The sequence below is a fragment of the Astyanax mexicanus genome, chromosome 24 (genome assembly GCF_023375975.1).
Source record: "Astyanax mexicanus isolate ESR-SI-001 chromosome 24, AstMex3_surface, whole genome shotgun sequence".
Lineage (NCBI taxonomy): Eukaryota > Metazoa > Chordata > Actinopteri > Characiformes > Acestrorhamphidae > Astyanax > Astyanax mexicanus.
This window is the reverse complement of record NC_064431.1, coordinates 20,702,593-20,723,585: the sequence shown is the minus strand read 5'-3', so window position 1 is coordinate 20,723,585 and position 20,993 is coordinate 20,702,593. Positions and strand designations below refer to the sequence as shown.

The 20,993-nt window shown below is 38.3% G+C and overlaps 1 protein-coding gene across 2 annotated transcripts in view; it reads left to right on the top strand.

Moving 5' to 3' along the window:
• The window catches only part of foxp4 (forkhead box P4), a 226,470-nt gene that overhangs the window by 100,748 nt on the left and 104,729 nt on the right, over positions 1 to 20,993 (top strand). For both annotated transcript variants that reach the window (XM_022682717.2, XM_049472009.1), the window contains exon 3: positions 14,332 to 14,421. In XM_022682717.2, coding sequence (XP_022538438.2) covers positions 14,332 to 14,421 — 90 coding nt within the window. The remainder of the gene's footprint in view (positions 1 to 14,331; positions 14,422 to 20,993) is intronic.

The following is a 20,993-nucleotide window of genomic DNA, read 5'->3' as shown; positions in this document are numbered from 1 at the left end:
TTGTTGGGTCATCTTAAGGCTAGCGAAGACTCTCTAGGCTGTAAGATTCAAGCCCATGGAAGAGCCACTATAGCTAATAAATTGCTAAAAGCTAATCAAAGCTAATGTTATGCTAATGTCTTTTTTAAGTCTTGAGAAGTCCAAGCCTTAATGGTTTAGATGTGTTTTGTTGGAATAACAGGACTTTTGCAATAAGTACACTCTAAGAAATATAAGTACAGATTTGTACTTAAAAGAGTACAAAGCTTGTCGCTGGGGCTGTACCTTATATTGAGGCACAAAAAAGTACCTTTCAGTGAAAGTCCTTTTTTGTACCCATGGTTTTTGTGGCAGTAAAGATCATAAAGATTATAAACATTATCATCAACTAAATATGGCTCAAAAACTTGATGATACAAAATTGTCTGGCTTTCAAATAAAAAAATGTGCAATTTAAATATATATTGTTAATTAGTACAGTGATGCAGAATACTGAATGTACCCTTTGGCTGGTTAAATGGTACAAATTTGTACTTATTGCTGTTCGAAATGACTTTGTACTTCAGAGGGAACAAATCTGACCCTGTAAAGACCAATATTGTACCTTTGAGGGTACAATTATGAAGAGTGTACCTTCGAGTACAAAAAAGTACTCATATCGTACCTCTGTTTTTTAGAGTGTAGGGAATGTTCTGTTAAAGCTGATGTCTGTAAGTTTTAGGATTTGGGGGATTGAGGACCCTCTCTGGTGAGAATGGGTAATTGCACAGAGCATGCGGAGGAATCGTTTTAAACTGGGGGGGGTGTGATGCGGCCTCCTTTCAGGATGAATCCGATTCCAGGTTAAGTCAGAAAATTTACTCTACTTCGTTTCTTTTGTTTTACTATGAGTGAATGAGCTACTGAGGTCTGAGTTTCCCCCTTCTGAAGTCTCCAATGCTCCACCAGCCGCTCGCTTTCAGTAAAACTGAGCTGGATCCTTTTTTAGAAGCTGTAAATAGAAGTGACGTAAGTACATGGCCAGAAGGACTCCAAGAACAGCAAAAAATGACACAACACCCCTGTTTGTAGAATGGTACCCCATTGGTACCATTAAACACAATATTTTGTAACCTTCTACTTCTTTTTTTGTGTAGAAACAAAATAGTACAGACTGCCACTTTAATGTTATGGCTGATTAGAATTCAAGAATGCTTAATATTATTGTGAAACGTATTGATACATTGTCTGTTTATTGGAATTTTTTATTGGAAGGCCATTTGAGAAACATTTCCCAAGTGATTTGGCAGCAAACTTGACTTTATATGATTGAAAACAGCCATTCTTCACTTCTGAATGGTCGGATGTGATCCTGACATATATATGTTTTCTCCATACCGTGGCCCACCGCAAGCCTGAGGCCCGGCGAGGGTTTTCTGGAGGGTGCCACACGCTCCTCCGCCAGCTGACAGTGATGCATTCGGTACATTACGGGCAGAAACCAGTGCTTCACTTAAACATGCCTTTTAGATCTGAGGCAATCCCGCAAGCTGTCATACCCGTCACCAGGCCTAATCACAGCCCGGCTGGCAGCCGGCGGAGATGGCAGCCAGGCAGGGACGAGTGTATTAAGTGTCTGGATGTGTTGCCCACAGCTGAGGATGTTGTACAGGCAGGTGCTGGGCATGGCTGCTTAACTTTGAAAGAATATGTGGCCAAATGTTTGTGGACAACCCGTGTAATGAATGTGTTCAACACCACAGGCTTTCAAAAGGGCCCAGGGAGTGACTGGTGTGTGTACGCTAATGTTGCTATGCTAATGATGCTATGCTAATGCTTGGCAACACAGCAAAGAGTTTTACTTAATAATAATAAAGTAACTACAAAAATTCACAGCTTGTCTAGTGCCTGTACAGAAGTATTGCCAAAAGAATAGGACTTTTAAAATAACAAGATAAGCATGAACCTGGCAACTTGAATAATGCCAGACATAAGCTAGCTAGATGGATAAAAAAATAGCTAAAAATGTTGTTATTATCAATTTAGAACTATTTTTAGCCACTAAAAATAAGACAGTGATGATATTATAGCATATTAATACAAATAATGAATCATTTACTTATTTAAACCCATTGCAATTTTATTTATTTTGTTAGTTTCATTAGGAATATTCAGACTTTTGGAATTTGAGATATTGTCAATATATTAGACAATAACTGATGTATTAACTGATAATTGTGACATAGGGATAACTTGCCTACCTACATTCTGTTTTACTCTTTCTTATTTTCATTGAACGATTCGCAAAATTACATTCTTTACAAAGTAGCACGCATAGCTTTAGTGCGCACCATTTAAAAAGGAGTGAAATACACCCACACAAAAATAAATGTAAAACAAAAAAAGCAAGAACGATGGCACACCATTTTTGCGATGGGATTTATCATAGATTTATCTACTTATCTATTTATCTATTTATAGATGGGATTTATCTATTTTTTCGCAGAGATAATATAGAAAAACAAAGAACACTAATCGAAATAAACGTTTCTGTATATTTTTTTTTTCTGTCAATGGACCTCAACAGAGTGTATTATGTGGACAAAAATATATATAAAAATACACTAAAAATGGTGCACTTTGCAATACTTTTGTGATGGAATGAATTAGAGAATTGGGAAACTGAGGAATGATGAGGTTTGATGGGTGATGAACATCTAACACACCTGTCATTTGTTGCTAAATGCAATATAATCCAATCCAATCCTTACACATTCTGTAGGCATCTTGCTGAATTTACCTATATCTGGACAATAATCTATATATACAGTTACTCTAATAAAAGCAGGTTAAAAGTAGAATAAAAGTGAATTAACAGGTGTTCCAATAAAGTGTACCTTTGTGGATCAAGCCAAGAAAAAAAAACAACACAGCTTTAGTGTAGCTTTGCTTTTGCTTTAAGCCTGAATGCCATCAGTTGAAGAAGGGAAGCCTTTGTCTCTTTTTTTTTCTCTCTCTCTCTCTCTCTCTGTCTCTCTCTTTCTTCCTCGCTCTCTCGCTTTTTTCTTGCCTTTTTTTTTCTCACTTCCTTGCTGATCCCGAGTTATCCAGCATGCAGTGCAGAACTGTCCATGTGTGACGACGGGTCCTCCTTCAGTCTTTAGTCCCAGAAAAAAAGAAAAGAGAAAGAAAAGAAAGAAAAAACAGCCAGAATTTAGTCCGTATTTAGTTTGGTGGAGCTTTTTTTTTCTCTTTCTCTCTTTTTCCCTCTACGGTGTGAATTGCCGTTCTTTCATGCTTGTTTTCTTTTAACGTCGAAACATTCCCAGGCCACCTGAAAAAGTCCAGAATGATGAGTGTGGAAAAAGGTAGAATATCCTGTTACGTGGTATTTATGGAGTGTAATTTGGTTAATTGGAAAAATATTCCTCCCTCCTGGTTTTAAAATAGTCCGTCCTTCCTGTGGGTCTCTTTGGTCTGGTGGTCTGGAGGAGTCTGACCACACCAGGCCATGTGCACCACGCTACAGCCGTCACACCTAGCTGCTTTTATAAACAGCGCTAACAAATTACGCGGGTGATTTCTTTTTTTTATTCTTTTTTAAATGTTTTACAGAATGCCAGATGTCCGTTGCTGTTTTAAACAGTATTAACACATAAAATTATACACAGCTCTGGAAAACATTAAGAGACCACTTCAGTTTCTGAATCAGTTTCTCTGATTTTGCTATTTATAGGTTTATGTTTGAGTAAAATGAACATTGCTGTTTTATTCTGTAAACTACAGACAACGTTTCTCCCAAATTCCAATTAAAAATATTGTCATTTAGCACATTTATTTGCAGAAAATGAGAAATGGCTGAAATAACAAAAAAAAATTAATAATTTTGAATAATTCTGGTTTTTAATCACAGTTTTCATGCATCTTGGCATGTTCTCCTCCACCAGTCTTACACACTGCTTTTGGATAACTTTATGCCTGCACTCCTGGTGCAAAAATTCTGATTTTGATTATAATTGATTATATTCCAGAGGTTTTAAATTTGGTAAAATCAAAGAAACTCATAACTTTCAAGTGGTCTCATATTTTTTTTCGCAGAGCTGTATATATATATATATATATATATATATATATATATATATATATAAATATAATTTTTTTTCTGTTTTACAGAAGACTTTTTAAAAGCAGAATGCCAAATGTTAATTGCTGTTCTATAATAAAAAATATATTATTTTTAAACAGTGTAAACACATTATGTGGTAAATTTTTCTTTTTTGCTTATTTTTTACATATTGTTCTTCAAAAAGACTTCCTTAAAAGCAATTCCAATTTGCTTTGTTTATTTTCTGATTCTTTCCATTTTACGAAAGCCTTTTTTTAAAACTAGGGTGCCAGATAATAGTTGCTTGTCTGAACAATGTTAACAAATTACATGGTAAATATTTTTTTACTTAATTGTAATTTTTTTAATTTGACAAAAAAATGTTTTTTTTTTTTTTTAAACAATGTAAACAAATTACATGGCCAATCTTTATCCATCTTTATTTTTATTCTTTTTTTTCCCTTTTTTTTTAATTTTTTGTTGAATATTTTTTTACTTACCAGGATGCCAGATAGTATTTCTTTTTGAACAGTGTTATCAAATTACATGGGCAATTTTTGTTCAATTATTTATTTTTTGTATTTCTTTTACTTTTTTTTCTTTCGAAAAAGTCTTTCTTAAAGCATAAACAGTGGAAATTAAATTAAATAATTTGGAGTGTCCATGTCATTTTAAGACACTTTTAAAAAAAAGCATCTAGAACATATTGTATGTCACCCAGAAAAACAAATTGCATGGAAAATTCAGATTGTTTCATTGATTTTTTTCTGTGGTATTAAAGGACACATTTTTGAAGCAGGATGCCAGATTTTTAGCCATTATAATAAATTACATGGACAGTTTATTTATCTTTGGCATTTTTCATTGTTTTAGTTTCATGGAAGATTTTTTTGTCCATTTTACTGAAAACTTACAGAAAAAAAGATGCCAGTACAAAACTCAGACAAACCTTTATTTTTTTCCACCAAACAAAATAGGGATTGTATCTGGTGCTACCGCTACTTCTTCTGCTGGTTGTCTCATCATCTGCTCTGTTTTTCTCCTCCAATAAGAAGTCGTTGAGGACAAAAGCGTTATTGTGCCCAGTCACGGAGTGTGTGATATAATACCTCAAAGCTGCTTAGAGCAGGAGTAAATATGCCATTTGCTGGAAGAATCCGGAGAGTGTTACTGGAATGCTTTGACAAGAGAAAGGCTATTAAACAGTGAGCTGTAAAAGAGCTGCAGTTTTGAGGGACATGTCATGGACACGTCATTGTACTGAACGTAAAAAAAAAAATCTTTTTTTTTAAGGGGGAATTTTTGTAAAGACCTCAAAAGATTTGCTGACTCATTTTGAAGACCAGTTAATATTTGAATTGAGTTTAAATTGTTAGTATTATTAGTTTTGTTTTGTTTTAAAATCTAATTTATACCACAGTTAGTTCTAACCCTGCAATGTGATTGGCTGAGAGGCGTTCTATGAGTGCCGTTATCAGCCGGTAATGCACTGAATCCGAAGCTCTCCATAATTAGCACCTAATTAGGGTAAAAACTAAGACTTATGTTTTTTTCAATTTCTGAACTCTTCTGCCCCCACTGAGTGACAGTATAATGGCCTCATACGAGGACACCAGGCCCTTGTAGAGCAAAGTTTAGTGTTGTGATCTAGACAACCCAAAATGTGATGTCCACCCATGTGGACGCCAGGTCCTAGGAGGTTAAATGATGAGAGAATGAATGGAAAGACTGTAAAATGTTGGGGAAGCTTCCCAGATTGGGATTAAGCCTAGTTTTAGACTATAAAACATTTTGAATTGGGATTTTCCATTGAAAGAACAAAATCTTCTACAACTAGGCTTAATCCTTGTCTGCGATACTACCTAAATTATCGTCTACGTACAAACCCTACTTTTACATAGGTAGAAAGTCTAGAATTCACACTTTTAACTTTTTTTTTAGAATGTTTCTGTTTGTTTCAATGAGCAACAAGTGGAAAATGTACAGTAACACCATCCTTGTTTGTCATAACCAGTGATGACTCTTGGTTCTAAGGCGCTGAGACTACTGGAATAGCTAGCGGTAGTCCTAGTAGTCCCAGTTCTGCCTCTTTAACGAAAGGGCAAGTTGGCGTTCTTCCTTTTTTTTCTTCCCTCGTTCGTTTTTCCCTTCCCTTTCAGTCCATATGTGACCCAGACTTCTTTCCAACAGACAGTGGCTGGCTGAAGGTGTCTGCAGACCCTGGCCCGGCCAGCTTTGGTAACCGGACTCCTTCTGACCCGTTCTGCCTCCAGCACCCACACCCACAGTCCAAAAAAATCACGGGGACGGAGGCTCTTGTTTTTCTACGGGGGGAGTAGTCATGGGGGTTGTTGCGGGCGTCAACAATGGTCCTCTGTCAGCGATGATGGATCATTCCAGCATCTGGTGCCCACCTGTACGCAGACAAGCTGGCCGACCCGGCCTCTGTTTGGATTTACAGCAGAGAGAGAGGGAAGGTGTAGGTGGGTGGGGGTGTAGAAAAAGAGGGAGAGAGAGAAAAAGAGAGAGGGAGAAAGAGAGAGAGAGAGTACACCACATTCTACCCCTCGCTCGCCCAAACACAGACGGATCGGGGCCCAGATTCATCACCTCTCAGAATTGTTTGCTTTAGCAACCTGAGCCTAATGAATAGAACCTGGGCCCGCCAGGGAAGAGGCACCCCTGTTTGTGCGTCCCGGTGCCTCGTTTTGGAACATCCGTCAAACTGGACGGAAGAAAAAAAGTTGAGCCAAATTTTTTTTGGTGCACGTGGACAGAAATTACAAAGAAGAACAAAAGAGAATGAAAGCCTTACGCCAAAATGAACATTCTGCAATTATTTCCCGTTAACAAACCCTTACCAGAACTTGGGAAAGAAAAAAAAAAGAAGTAGACTGAAAGAGAACACATTTTCCCATTTTCTGTCTTTTTGGGGGACAGATTGTAGGGAACATGCATCACCTTATGCCACAATGAATTTTTCTTTAATGAACACACACCAGAAAACAGGGAACATTAACGGACACTCACCAGATCACCGTTATTTTTGGTAGACGTACACAAAAATTTTAACCTTAACAACCAAATCAAAGTTTCTCTCCAAAGCTCTAAAACTCCTCCCTTAAAGGTGCTGCCTCCTTTTTTTAAGTCCTTACTTTTTCTTCTGTGAAAGACAAAAAAAGAAAACCAAACATTTTTTTCGGAAGCCTGTTAAAGTGAACATGTGCAGGGTGAGAGGAGAAAAAAAAGAAGCGAAAAAGAAAAAATGGGACACCTCTCCCCCCACCACCAAAAGCACCCACCTCCCCAAACTCCTACTTCTTTGCCCACCCCCCTCCGACCCTGCTGAATTAAAAAAATGCTCTGTTATTAAAGCCCATGTCAGGAGTGTTGATTTACGGGGGGAGGACTGGACTGGGGGGGGCGCTCTGATGACAAGTCAGGAGAACTCACACACTGTGCAGTCGGGCCGCCAAGCTGGGCGCTGACCTCTTCACCCTCCCCTTCCCCTCGCTCTGCCTCTCGTTTGCTCTCTCTCTCTCTTTCTCTCCCTCTTTCGGAACGCCCGCCCGCCCTCTCCGCAATAAAACCTGTCTAACGTTGCAGCACAATGGAGCTGTTGTTGGGCCAGGCCGCCCACCGCCTCCCCTCATATTTTTTTCTTTAAAGGTGCAGTGCGGACTAGTGAATGCCACAGGCCTTCGGGAGGGCCCAAAGGATCGGCTGGTCAGTGTATGCTAATGTCGCTATGCTAACACTGCTATGCTAGCAAGCACTGCTTCAAACTGCTGTTCACTGATTGTCCACATCGCTTCTAATGAATTCAGCTTTCAGTTGCTTTATGTTGAGCCATTGCTGATGACAGTAGAAGAGAAAACCTTAGGAATAGAACTCTCTGGATCATATATATGTAAATAAAAGGAAACTTTCGGCATCTTGCCTATGATTCCAATCGTGAGCTTGCTAGATGGTTAAAAAGCCCTTTAAGATTGAGCTGCAGAGTCCCAAACTATTCCAGACTACTGGCAACACCAGTAAGGTCACTTTTGGGATGAGTTGGGAATGAGTTGGAGATGACCCTCTTGTTGCTGAATTAATGCAATCAATCAAATCCTCACATCAATGCTCCATATCAAATCTAATATAAATCAAGCCTCCCCTGCTTGAACATTTGAGAGAGGTAGAGGCAGTTACTGCCCCTAAAAAGTTGCCTAAAAAGAGGTTAAACTCTTGAGTAAACCTTTTTAATAGCCTCGACATCAGAAGAAATTAATAACAAGTACAAATACTCTTTTTCTTTATATACTTTTTTCCACCCATGCCCACTCTCACATTAGTGCCTGCACGTTCTTAAACACAAAACACACATGGACACCCAGTAGTGATCTAGTCCCAGACTAGATGAGATCTGGCAACAATAAGGCCTAATTTGCCCCCAAATTGCCGCTCTGATTACCGCACTTTGGTAATAAACCCCTCACGACTCTAATAAACGCCACTATTATCTGGGGGCCAAGTCTGTCTCTTCTCGGGCCGTCTCAACAGCCTGATGGCTGACTCGCCTCGGAGTAGCGCGTATGAAACCGCCTCAGAGAGAACGGGTGGCCAGCGGCGCTTCTGTGCTTCGTCAGGCTGAGCCGAGAGTGGCCCAGGGAGGCCAGAGGTCGGCCAAGCCAAACAGAGCTGGAAGGAGCCCGGGCTGACCCGAAGCCTCCCTGTGGAAACTGGCGTACAGGCTTGTCTCCGTTCAGGGTGGAAGAGAACCTATCGGATTAGGCCTGACGATTTACAAACTTTTGGACAGCCAGAGTAAACGCTGCTCCAGACGACAAAGAGGAAAAATCGCTCCTGCTAGCTTCCGCACAAAATGAACTAGACTGTATGGAACAAAGGGATACAATTATTGGGCCATCTGCTTACTTTTCTTTCTGAAACCTTTTGTTGGAGTAACTTTTGTTGGAATAACTGTCTCTACTGCTCTACTGTCCATCTCTGATAGATTGCATTCACCAATAAGACAGTATTATTAAGGTCTGGATGTTCGATTGATCTTCTGGAACTCTCAAACCCCTTCCAAAAGTATCGGACGAAGCTCTGTCCCTTCAAAGAACACAGTTTTAAAACTGCACCACAGCTTTATAATGAAATCCTTATAAATCTAGCCAATGACTGGGCATTAGGCATAGTGCCTGTAGGTTCTTGTTTGCTTCTGAAAACAAGAGTCCTTCTCTATTGGCAATACTTCGCTTCCGAACTTTGCACAATTGTGACAGTAGTGGGTGTAGCTTAAAGTTAGTAGTTTTGTCTTGTAAGTTAAAGTATCTTGAATATATATTTTTAGAAGGAGTGTCCACAGGCATTTGAACATGTGTATCTAAATGAGGTCCTCTCTGGTTGGCCGCCCTGTAGCCTACACTTTTTTTGAATAGGCAGCTCAATACTGCAGTAGGCTGAATAAGCAGTTTTTGTCCATCAATATCCTTAAAAAGACTGTTTCCGACATTGAGTTTTTAGATAGGTAACACATCTCTGTGTGCTCTAGCTTTGTTTGTGCATTTGCACAACTGTGTCAGCAATGTGTAGCTGAATGCATTCATTTAAAAAAGGGTGTCCACACATTCTTAGACCTACAGTGTAATGTATGACCTGGTCGTTGCTGGGATTTGCTTTTGGTCACTTCAGTTTGGACAGCCCACCGCTGAGGTCATGCACACTGAGGGTCTGGTTCCTGTGCAGCCGGACCGAGGGGCTTTTTCAGGGTGTGTGTGTGTGTGTGTGTGTAGGGGATGTGTGTGTCTGTGTAAGTGTATGTGTGTGTGTACGCATGCACTATTCAGTTGCGACCTCAGCAAAAGTAACAAGTGCTCTCGATGCAGCAGATGGTTTTCATCATGCAGACCAATGGATTTGATTGCAACGAGGGGGTGGATAGGGTGGTGGAGAGGGGGAAGCTCTCTCTCTCTCTCTCTCTTTCGCTCTCTCTCTCTTTCGCTCTATCGCTCTCACTCTCTCTCTCTCCCTCTCTCTTTTAAAAGAATGGGGATTTTTGTGTAGAGGGCAGCGTAGTGGGCTCTGCTATACACCCACCCACACACTCAAGTGCTTCTGCAATTGATATCATTATTAGCTCAAACTACGAGTGTCAGATGTTGTCTAAATGACTTTATTAATCTTCGTCTAAATGAATTAATTACGCGCAGTGAGTCATTTGTGGGCGATGAAAAAAAAAAAGAAACGCTTCATCTTGCTCCTTTTCATTTACCACATCCAGCAAAAATGGGAGGCATTAAACTGACTTGATTTAAATATGGCAAGTGTGTAGTAAAATAGTGTAGAATATATACACAGTAAATTATATAATCAATATGTCCAAATACACCATATGTTCATTCTACGCCTATACCCATTGCCACAATGCCTACTTTAGTAAAGTGGGCTGTAGAATGTAGTGTTGGGTGATATAACCTGAAATCAGTACCACGATAAATGGATAAACATTTTACCTCGATTACAATAAATAATTTTTTATTTCAACTCACAATACAATATAATTGCAGTACATTTTCCACAATGAAGTGAAGTGATCTGAAGTGATCTAGTCCTAGATTAGATGAGATCTGGCAAAAGCATAACAAAAGCAAGATAAACTTTTTTCACACGTGATTTTACAATTTTGTACGAAACAACTAATAAGCAAGAGTCCAAAAATGTTTGCTTAAATACATTATAAAGGAAGTTTCCTTTTCCTGGGAACAAAAGGCTCTTTTTTACTCTAAATTACTGAAACCATAAATAAGCAAGTGTCCCAATTCTTTCTTTTTTTCTATAGACTATAAAGTGAAGGCTCCTCTTCCTGGAAAGAAGAGACTTTTTAGACTTACTCTAAATGACCCCAACAGAATCAAGATAAACACTTATACATGTTTTAATCTTTTCTTTTTTAGGGTTTTAAAGAAAAACATAAATAAGTAGGTGTGTCAAAACTTTTGCCTGTAGACTATGTAAGTGAATCTTCTTCTTCCTAGAAAGAATAGACTTTTAGAACTACTCTACATTACCCAAACAGAAGCAAGATAGCCTTTTAGAAACGTTTTAATTATAAATGTTTTAATCTTTTATTTTTTAGGGTTTTAATGAAAAACATAAATAAGTAGGTGTCCCAATACTTTTGCCTGTAGACTATATAAGTGAATCCCCTTATTCCTGGAAAGAAAAAAAAAGGGTTTCGAGAGCTACTCTAAATTACCCCAACCGAAGCAAGATAAACTCTTATAAACTTTTTAATTTTAATTTTTCCTGGAAAGAAGAGACTATTAAGAGTCTCTTATAAAATCATAAACTTTTTAATACCCTTTTTTTTTAGGGTTTTGAACAAAACTAAAAATAAGCAGGTGTCCCAAAACTGTTGCTTATATTCTATATAGAAGTGAAGCCTCTTCCTAGAAAGAAGAGACTTTTTAGAACTATTCTAAATGACTCCAATGGAATCTAGACTGTTAAACTTTGTAAAACTCTTGTTTTTTTAGGGTTTTGGATAATAAAAAAAAAGATTAAGCAGGTGTCCTTAATCTTTTGCCCTATACTCCTATTCCTAGAAAGTAGAGATTTCTTTAGAGCTACTCTAAATTACCCCAACGGAAGCAAGATAAACCCTTATAAAATTTTTAATACTTTAAAGAAAACCATAAATAAGCAGGTGTACCAAAACTTTCCTGGAAAGAAGAAACTCTTTAAAACTCTTCTAAATGTTTTAAAACTCTTCTTTTTAAGGGTTTTGAACAAAACCATAAATAAACAGGTGTTCAAAAACTTTTGCACAATACTCCTATTCCTAGAAAGTAGAGATTTCTTTAGAGCTACTCTAAATTACCCCCATTGAAGCAAGATAAGCCCTTTAAACTTTATAATACTCTTGTTTTTTTTTTGTTTTCAGACTAAACAAAGCAGGTGTCCTAATACTTTTGGCCTTGCATTTTCCAGTGTTTTAGGACTCGGGCTTCTCCGGCTTGTAGTAACAGGTGCTGGCAGTGTCTGTTAAAGCCCAGTTTATATAAAGCAGGCTTATCTTTCCTCTCAGCTGTAAAACCGCCGCATCTGAAGCTCCGAGGCGAGGCAGCTGGCCCGACTCAGAAAGAGCTGTTTGGGCTGGATTTACCAACAACACCCGAGCGTGACTTCAGAGATTTATGCTTACTGTCCCGTTCTTTTTGGCTTTATTTTGTGCACTGTTGAACTGCCCCCTCACACTCCCTGATCTTTCCTCTCTCTTTTTTTTTCTTCTTTTTTTCTCATATATCAATATTTACCATGTAGCCTTCCTCCGTCTCTTCGGGCCAGGAAACAAATGTGCATCCTGATGGCGCTCTTCAGAACCTGCTTTTACCCGCTGATTTACTGCGGCCCGCACTGTTTTTGTTTGGGGAGGCGCGCTCCGCCATTGGCCTGCCATCCCTGGGGGCCGGGGGACTCAAATGAGAGAAAAAAAAACACAGCAGCTAAAATTCCAGAGCTCAGACACAGGCCTGGAGGGAGATTATGGGATGGTGGGGTACAGGTGTTAGATTGGTTGGTAGAGAGAATGGAGAAGACAGAGAAAACATTGCATGGAAACATAACGTTTTATTCTTTAAACTACTGACAACATTTCTCCCAAATTCTAAATAAAAATTTTGGCATGTAGAGCATTTATTTGCAGAAAATAAGAAATGGCTGAAATAACAACAAAAAATATGCAGAGCTTTCAGACCTCAAATAATGCAAAGAAAACATAAAGTTCAGAAATCAATATTTGGTGGGGATAACCCTAAAACTGTGATGGTTTTTAATCACAGTTTTTTTATGCATCTTGGCATGTTCTCCTCCACCAGTCTTACACACTGCTTTTGAATAAGTTTAATCCTCTCTTGGTGCAAAAATTCAAGCAGTTCAATTTTGTTTGATGGTTTGTGATCATCCATCTTCCTCTTATATACATATATATGTATATAGATAGATATATATTGATATATATTGATATAAATACATATAACTCTTGGAAAATGATTAAAAAAAATTCCTATTTATATTTATGTTTTAACATTGTGTTAAAAGTGAAAGTGGATTAAATGTATTCAGTCAGTACCAATTTAAAGATCACACAGACCCTAATGAAGGGAATTATGTTAATTTTGTCGCTGTCCAATGAAAAACATGCATCTCCAAAATACTAACTTTACGGGAAAGAAATGAAACCTTCCTAATCTCTAATGAAAGTAAATGTAAAAAACATTTATTTCAGGTCATTTTGGAGAATTTCAATTGGTCCAATCCTTAATAAATTTCAACACAGTATAAGGGACAGTTTGTCTGTTCAAATTACATAATAAACATAGAGATACTTATTTCTCATTAGACAGTGATAATATACTTTGTGGTAAGTATTGCAAAGACTATATTACAGGCTATTAACTTGTATAACTATAATTTGAATGGATGAAATAAATGATCAATCATCTATAATATTATTAAATAAACTGTATTACAAATAAATAACCAGATAAATAACTTTATGTGTGGACCATTAGAAATTCTCCAAAATAACCTGAAATAAACTCTTTTTAATTTGACTTCCCTTGAAAACTAAGGCGGTTTTACTCTCTCTTTCTCTCTTTCTCTCTCTCTCTCTCTCTCTCTCTCTCTCTCTCTCTCATGTAAAGTTGCTGATTGTTGGAGATACATGTTTTTCATTAGATAGTGATGATATGCTAAAAAACTACGTAAATGTAAATGTGTATATGAAATATAATAATAGAACAAAAATAAAACGTAGAGAAAATAGTGTCAAATCTGAAACCTGTTTCTACAGATTGTAAACTGAAAGTAATTAAGTAATTATTTGTTACTAACTACAGAATTAAAGTAATTAATTAGTACAGTTAATGAATTGCTTTAAAATTAATGAATACATACTATTTTAAACAAATGTAATTAGACTACACTGTACTTATATTTTCGCTTAGATGCACACACACACACACACACACACACACGCACACACACATAAACACACACATGCCCATACACACACAGTCACACAAATACGATAAATGGCCATGGCCAACAGTTTTGTGTTAAGCATATCCCTCCTGTGATTTTGTGTAAATGTAAGCTATGTAAGAGTGTATGTGTGAGTGTATGTGTGTGTGTGTATATGTGTGTGTATATGTGTGTGTGTGTATATGTGTGTGTGATGCTCACCACTGTGCTCTCTCTCTCTCTTGTGTCCGCAGGCTCTCCAGGCAGCACGCCAGTTCCTCCTCCAGCAGGCCACAGGACTCAGCTCTCCCAGCAGCAACGAGGTCAAACAGAGCCCAGTACAGGTGATTTTACACACACACACACACACACACACACACACACACACACACACACACACACACACACACACACGCGGGCTGCACTGTATTATAAAGCAGGTAGATCAGTGTATCAGGGGTTGTAGTGCACATTCAAAACACAGTTCCTTCACTGTGAGTGTGAGGTTAGCTAGAGTTCAGATACACCACCCAGCTGACCCTGCAAACACACACACACACACACACAGAGAAGGAAGTGTCGAACTGAAAAAATATTCAGACAGAAGGAACAATAAATGATTAAAATTTTAGACTGATATAAGAAACTCTTGGTCATATGTATTGAGCCACACACACAGTAGCTATGAAGTAGTGTGTAGTCAATGTGTGAGGCGTAGAGTTGTAGAGGTTCCTATTGGTGTCCTGCAATAATTAATCAGATTTTCTGGTAGGGGTGTAGGAATGTTGATGGGTTCACGTCTTCAAGGTAAGCTCTTGAGACGGCAGCAGTGTGTGTGGACAAGCATTGTCCTGTTGAAGGTAGATTTCCTGGTTGCAGGACCTCATTAACATAACGTTGGGCTGTCAAAGTGCCTGTAATGAAGATCAAAGTTGATCTAGCATTGTACGAAATTGTATCTCACATTTTTTGCACAGTTATTTGGCACTCATATATATATTACTATTTTTTAATATTTGCGTTAAATAACATCATGAGTTTGCATGGTGCTGAAAATGGATTATGCATTGCAATTTGCACAATTAGCATTTTGGTTTAAGTTGATGGGATATCTGCTGTGGTATCTGATATTTTACAGTGTGTAAACATGTCGTGTGTGTATGTGTGTGTGTGTGTGTGTGTGTGTGTGTGCTGCACTATTGTTCTACAGTAGGTCCACAGTTATCACTGATGGCCCAATTTAAACTGGCAGGTGTGGAGACTGAATTGTTCTGCTACAGTAGAAATTAACACACACACACACACACACACACACACACACACACTCACGCACATATATAGATACACACACAAAGCTGTGAGGCTAACACATACTGGCATGCAGATACAGTAAAATCCTCTATTAAGAGAGAGAGAGAGAGAGAGAGAGAGAGAGAGGGTGAAAGAGTTAAGCTAAGTTCAGTCTGCCTGTCAAAATATGATTTGTGATAGTCCGGACAGTCAGAAACCAAATGAAATCAGATTTCTGTTAATTGGATACAAAGTATATTTAAAAGTGCAGTGCAATTACAATTGAATTTGCACAGGTAGCAAGGCAGTGAATCAGTAAGGCACCAAGGCATTAAGAAAGTATGGCAGTAAGACATTAAGGCAGTACAGGAAGACAGAGAGGCCATAGGTAGTAAGGCACTAAGGCAGTTATCAATAAGCTGGTAAGGTAGTAAAGCAGGTGTGCATTAAGGCAGTGAGGGTGTAAGGCACTGATAAGGTAAGGAAGTAAGGCAGTATGGCATTTAAGCAGTGATACAGGCAGTAAGGCAGTGGTCAGTAAAGCAGTAGGCAGTGAGGCAGTAAAGCAATAAAGCAGTAGGGCATTGTGGCAGTAAGACATAAAGGCAGTATGGCATTAAGGCAGTGAGACAGGCAGTAAGGCAGTGCTCAAAAAGCATCAGTCAATTAGACAGTAAGCAGTGAGACAGTAAAGCAATAAAGCAGTAGGGTAGTAGGGCGGCAATCAGAGAGGCTGTAAGGCAATAGGACATTAAAGCAGTAAATCAGTAGGCCAGTAAGACATTCAGGCAGTAAGACATTCAGGCAGTAAGACATTAAGGCAGTAAGGCAGTGGTCAATAAAGCAGTAGGCAGTGAAGCAGTAAGGCATTAAGGCAGTAGGGCAGCAATTAGAAAAGCTGTAAGGCACTGAGGCAGTAGGGCATTGAGACAGTATGGCAGTAAGCCAGTAAGACATTGAGGCAGTAAGAGATTAAGGCTGTATGACATTAAGGCAGTAAGGTAGTGATTAATACGCCAGCGGTCAGTAAAGCAGTTGGCAGTAAGGCAGAAGGCAGTAAGACATTCAGGCAGTATGGCATTAAGGCAGTAAGACAGTGGTCAGTAAGGCATTAAAGCAGTGAAGCAGTAAAGAACTAAAGCAGTAAGGCAGCAGTCAATTAGGTTTTAAGGGAGTAAGAGGCACTGAGGCAGTAGGGCATTGAGCCAGTATGGTAGTAAGGCAGTGAGGCAGTAAGCCAGTAAGGAAGTAGGCAGCAGGCAGAGAGAAGAGACAGTAAGGCAGCAGTCAATGAGATTTTAAGGGAGTAAGAGGCACTGAGGCAGTAAGCCAGTAAGCAGGTAGGCAGCAGGCAGTCATACTGTGAATCAGTAAGGCAGTAAGGTGAAGGTGTGAGGTGAAGTGAGGAGTGAGGGACTGGATGGGCTGAGAGTCAGTGAGCGAGTCAGTCAGCGTGTGAGGCAGTACGTAAGAGCAGGCCTGAATTTCTCCGATCATCAATAATCCGGCAGCGAGTGTGGGCTGACAGGCTAAATGGCCGTGGTGAGAGGTTTTCCCTTCAGAGTAATTAACATTATCAAGGAACAGCAGGTTAGCTCGTTAGCGCCGCACTCATTTAATTAACAAACCACACTAATTAGATTGAACTCTGGGCCGGAGTTTGCTACAGCAGGCGTGTCGAGTCGAGGGGAAGTCGAGAACGGGGGGAAACGGAGACGTCTTTACCAGACCCCTGTGTCAGCCGGAGTGTGTGTGTGTGTGTTGGGGGGTGGGGTGTGTGTGTGTTTGTCAGATTGATAGATCTGCGGTCAGCTGGTGTGGATTTTTATCGGATGTTTAGCTCCTTGTTAGATTAATTAACTTCTGAACTGTAGAAGCTACACCAGGAGATGAACACGTCATCAGAGTATATTTAAGCTCAGAATCATATATATATATATATATATTTAGGTGTACTGGCTGCCGAACTTTTGGGGAAATAACTGTTTTAATGTTTTAATATAGTTTTCAGAGGTGGTGAGAACTAGTTGCACTTGTTGCTTCCTTTTTCTTCACTTTTCCCTATTTTTCCCAAACCATCCAGTTGGGTTTAGGTTGGTTGATTTTGGTAAAGAAACACTTTTTTTTTGTTTACTACATAATTCTATAAATAATACTAGTCAAAAGTTGGGATAAGCCCCTTCTCATTTAATATGTTTTTATTTTCTTTATTTTAATTATTATTTTCTAAATTGTAGATTAATACTGAAGACATCAAAAAAATCATGAAGGAAAAAGTGTTAAACAAATCAAAATACAGCTCTTTAAAAATAGTGAAGAGACCACTTCAGTTTCTGGATCAGTTTCTCTGATTTTGCTATTTTTATAAATATGTTTGAATAAAAGGAACATTGTTGTTTTAATTCTATAAACTACAGACATCATTTCTCCCAAATTCCAAATAATAAAAATACTGTCATTTAGAGCTTTTATTTGCAATAAAAAAAGAGAAATGGCTGAAATAGCAAAAGAGATGCAGCGCTTTTAGACTTCAAATAATGCAAAGAAAACAAGTTTATTATTCATAAAGTTTTAAGAGTTTAGAAATCAATATTTCAAAGTGGAATAACCCTGTTTTTAATCACAGTTTTCATGCATTTCGGCATGTTCTCCTCCACCAGTCTTACACACTGATTTTGGATAACTATATGCCTGCACTCCTAGTGCAAAGATTCAAGCATCTTGATTATATTCCAGAGGTTTTCGAATTTGGTAAAATATGGTAAAAAATTGATTAACTCATCATTTGTAGGTGGTCTCTTCATTTTTTAGAGCTGTATATATAGAGTTTGAGCAAGGACTAATTGTGCGGTTTACAATTCCTTGGTCCACATTGTCCACAATGTGTGTGTACCGGAAATACTGAAAAAATAAAAGGCAGCATAGTCATCACCATCACAGAATGATCGTGACCGGCAGTGTCTGGCTAAAATTGTCCAATGCGACAAACACAAAGACAAACGACTCGCCTCCATGTTAAAAATACAGGAGATTTATCTTTAATCTGACTCCACCGTTTGAACCTCTTCAATTGGACAGAATGGACAGAATTTCCATAGAAAGTCAAACGTTAAAATCCAGCCTGCTAAAGTCCATTTTTCCGTCCTTTTTTACGTGAGAAGCGTTCCGTAAAGGTTCCCGAAATTTCGTCAGCAGATAATTGAAGCAATCATCCAGCAGTGTCAGCGAGGGTGAAGTGTGAAAGCGGTCAGATCCAGCCGTTTGCGAGAGGTGAGGACGCAGTGACGGACAGCTTCACTGGAGTCGGACAGAAAATGGCTGCCGCTCGGGTTAACTCCTCGCGGAGCTCTTTTCAGAGACGCAAATGAAGCCTAACGAACAATAATAATCATTTCACTGTCTGATAATTAGATTTTTTTTTCTTCCACTGTCTCTTCTTCTTCTTCTTCTTCTTCTTCTTTTCTCGAGAAGGAGACAGAAGTTCCATTAGCAGCCTTTTGTCTGAATGTATTAGCAAAAAAATAATGTATCTTAGCAAGTGAAATCCTGTTTAAAGTAGCCAAAAATGTTCAATTCTACATGTTTAGATGGTCAAAGGAATAAAGAACAGGTTTTCCAACTTGTTAACTTGTTATTTTGAGAGTTTTAAGATATTTCATCTACTGAATGTGAATCATTCCACTAGAACATACTGTGTGTTTTTTTTTTACAATAGCTGAAATATCTATCATTTCTCTCTACACATTCCTTTATCTGAAGGAATAAGACACTTTTATTTGTTAAAAGGATTCAAATTAGTTTAAAAAATAAGCTGGGAATGAGTTTTTAATTATATTTCTATAAAAAAAAAGACATTAAAAAAGTAGATATATAGTTTAAGATAATTTTAAGAGGATTGTATGAATATACCAAGAAATAATGTAGTTTTTTTATTTATTTATTTTATTTTTGCAGTGTGGCTATGACCTTACTTTCGTTTCTTTATTTCTTTATTTTTCTTTCTCCATTTTAAAGGGTTTTGTGAGCAAAACTTTAGATTAGCACTACTTTTGTTGACCTTGTATCTTATTTATTTTTTTGCTGAATGGACCAATAGAAATGTTCCAAAATCTTTTTATACTGATTTTAGAGATGAAAGGCTTTTGCATAATAGTAATAATACTGTGTATTAATATTTTGAGTCTTGCTTCTAGAGTTTGGAACATTGCTGTGAGGATATGATTGGTTGCATTGTGTGATAGGAGTTATTCAGGGCGTTAGTCACATTATTGGATGGAGCTCCAAATAATGCAAAGAAAGCAAGTTTATATTCATAAAGATGTAAGAGTTCAGAAATCAATATTTGGTGGAATAACCCTGGTTTTTAATCACAGTTTTCATGCATCTTGGCATGTTCTCCTCCATCAGTCTTACACACTGCTTTTGGATAACTTTATGCCTTGATTTGATGACTTGTGATCATCCATCTTACTCTTGATTGTATTTAAGAGGATTTTCAATTTGGTAAAATCAATGAAACTCATCATTTTTAAATGGTCTCTTTTAATTTTTTTTACAGAGCTTTAGAAATATAACCCACAACTGCTCTAGAGAGTCTTAATCTTTTGGCAGTACTTTCTAACAAGGACAATGGTTGCAGTGTAAAGTAGCTGAAAGCATTTAGCATTTCTTAAAAAAGGTGTGTCCACAAATATATATATATATATATAAATATGTATATACAGCAGAGAAATACACTGTAAAACACGTGCATGTGGCTGGCACTGCCACATATCCATTGGTAATTGAAAAGAGGGAAAAAAGTGTCCTCTTTTCATGTATTATTGAGGACCTCGTTTAATTAAAAAAATGAAAAGACTCATTAGAGACATGCTAATTAGTTTCCTTCTCCCGCGCTAACAGAAAGGCTGCGTCGCCGCCGCGCCATTGTTCTCACAGAGTGCCACATTTAAATGAGCTGATGGAGAGATGTGCGGCGCCAGCTGGCACGCCTCTCGCTGCATCTTCTCTCCGTGCCACTCTATCTCTCTCCTTCTCTCTTTCACATAATCACTCACTTCTCTTCCTGCGGTCAAGCACGCGCTGTTCCGTTCCTATAGTGTCGTTAACCGCGCTAAACTTCCGAAGTGCTTCAGCCTCGCCAAGTATCTCCCGCTTTCTTTTCCTTTTTTCTTTTCTTTTTTCTTTTTTTTTTCTTCCCATGCCGCTGTTTTGTTATGGAGATGTCCACTTTATCGCAGGTCATGTGGAGTGGTCTTCAGCTGCCATGCTTTCAAACACACGCTACTTTCACACTCTTGCACACACACACACTCTCGTCAAAAACCTGCAAGAGGAAAAAAAAAAAAAAGTGAACCTGAACCCTTTTTTCTTTGAAGACTGAGGCTTTTATTTATTTATTTATTTATTTATTTAAAATATATTTATTTATTATATCTATTCTGTCAAATTTGACAGAGTTGAGTGCAGTACTGGTTTCTGGTCTGTCAATCACTTCATTCCTGATTGTAACTCCACCTTTTCTTATGGTATATCAAACTGGGAAAACGGGGTGTTATGCCAAATTCAGCACCCCCGCCGTGAAAAGCACCCCCTCTCGGTAGCGCCACATGTACATCTTCTTGGC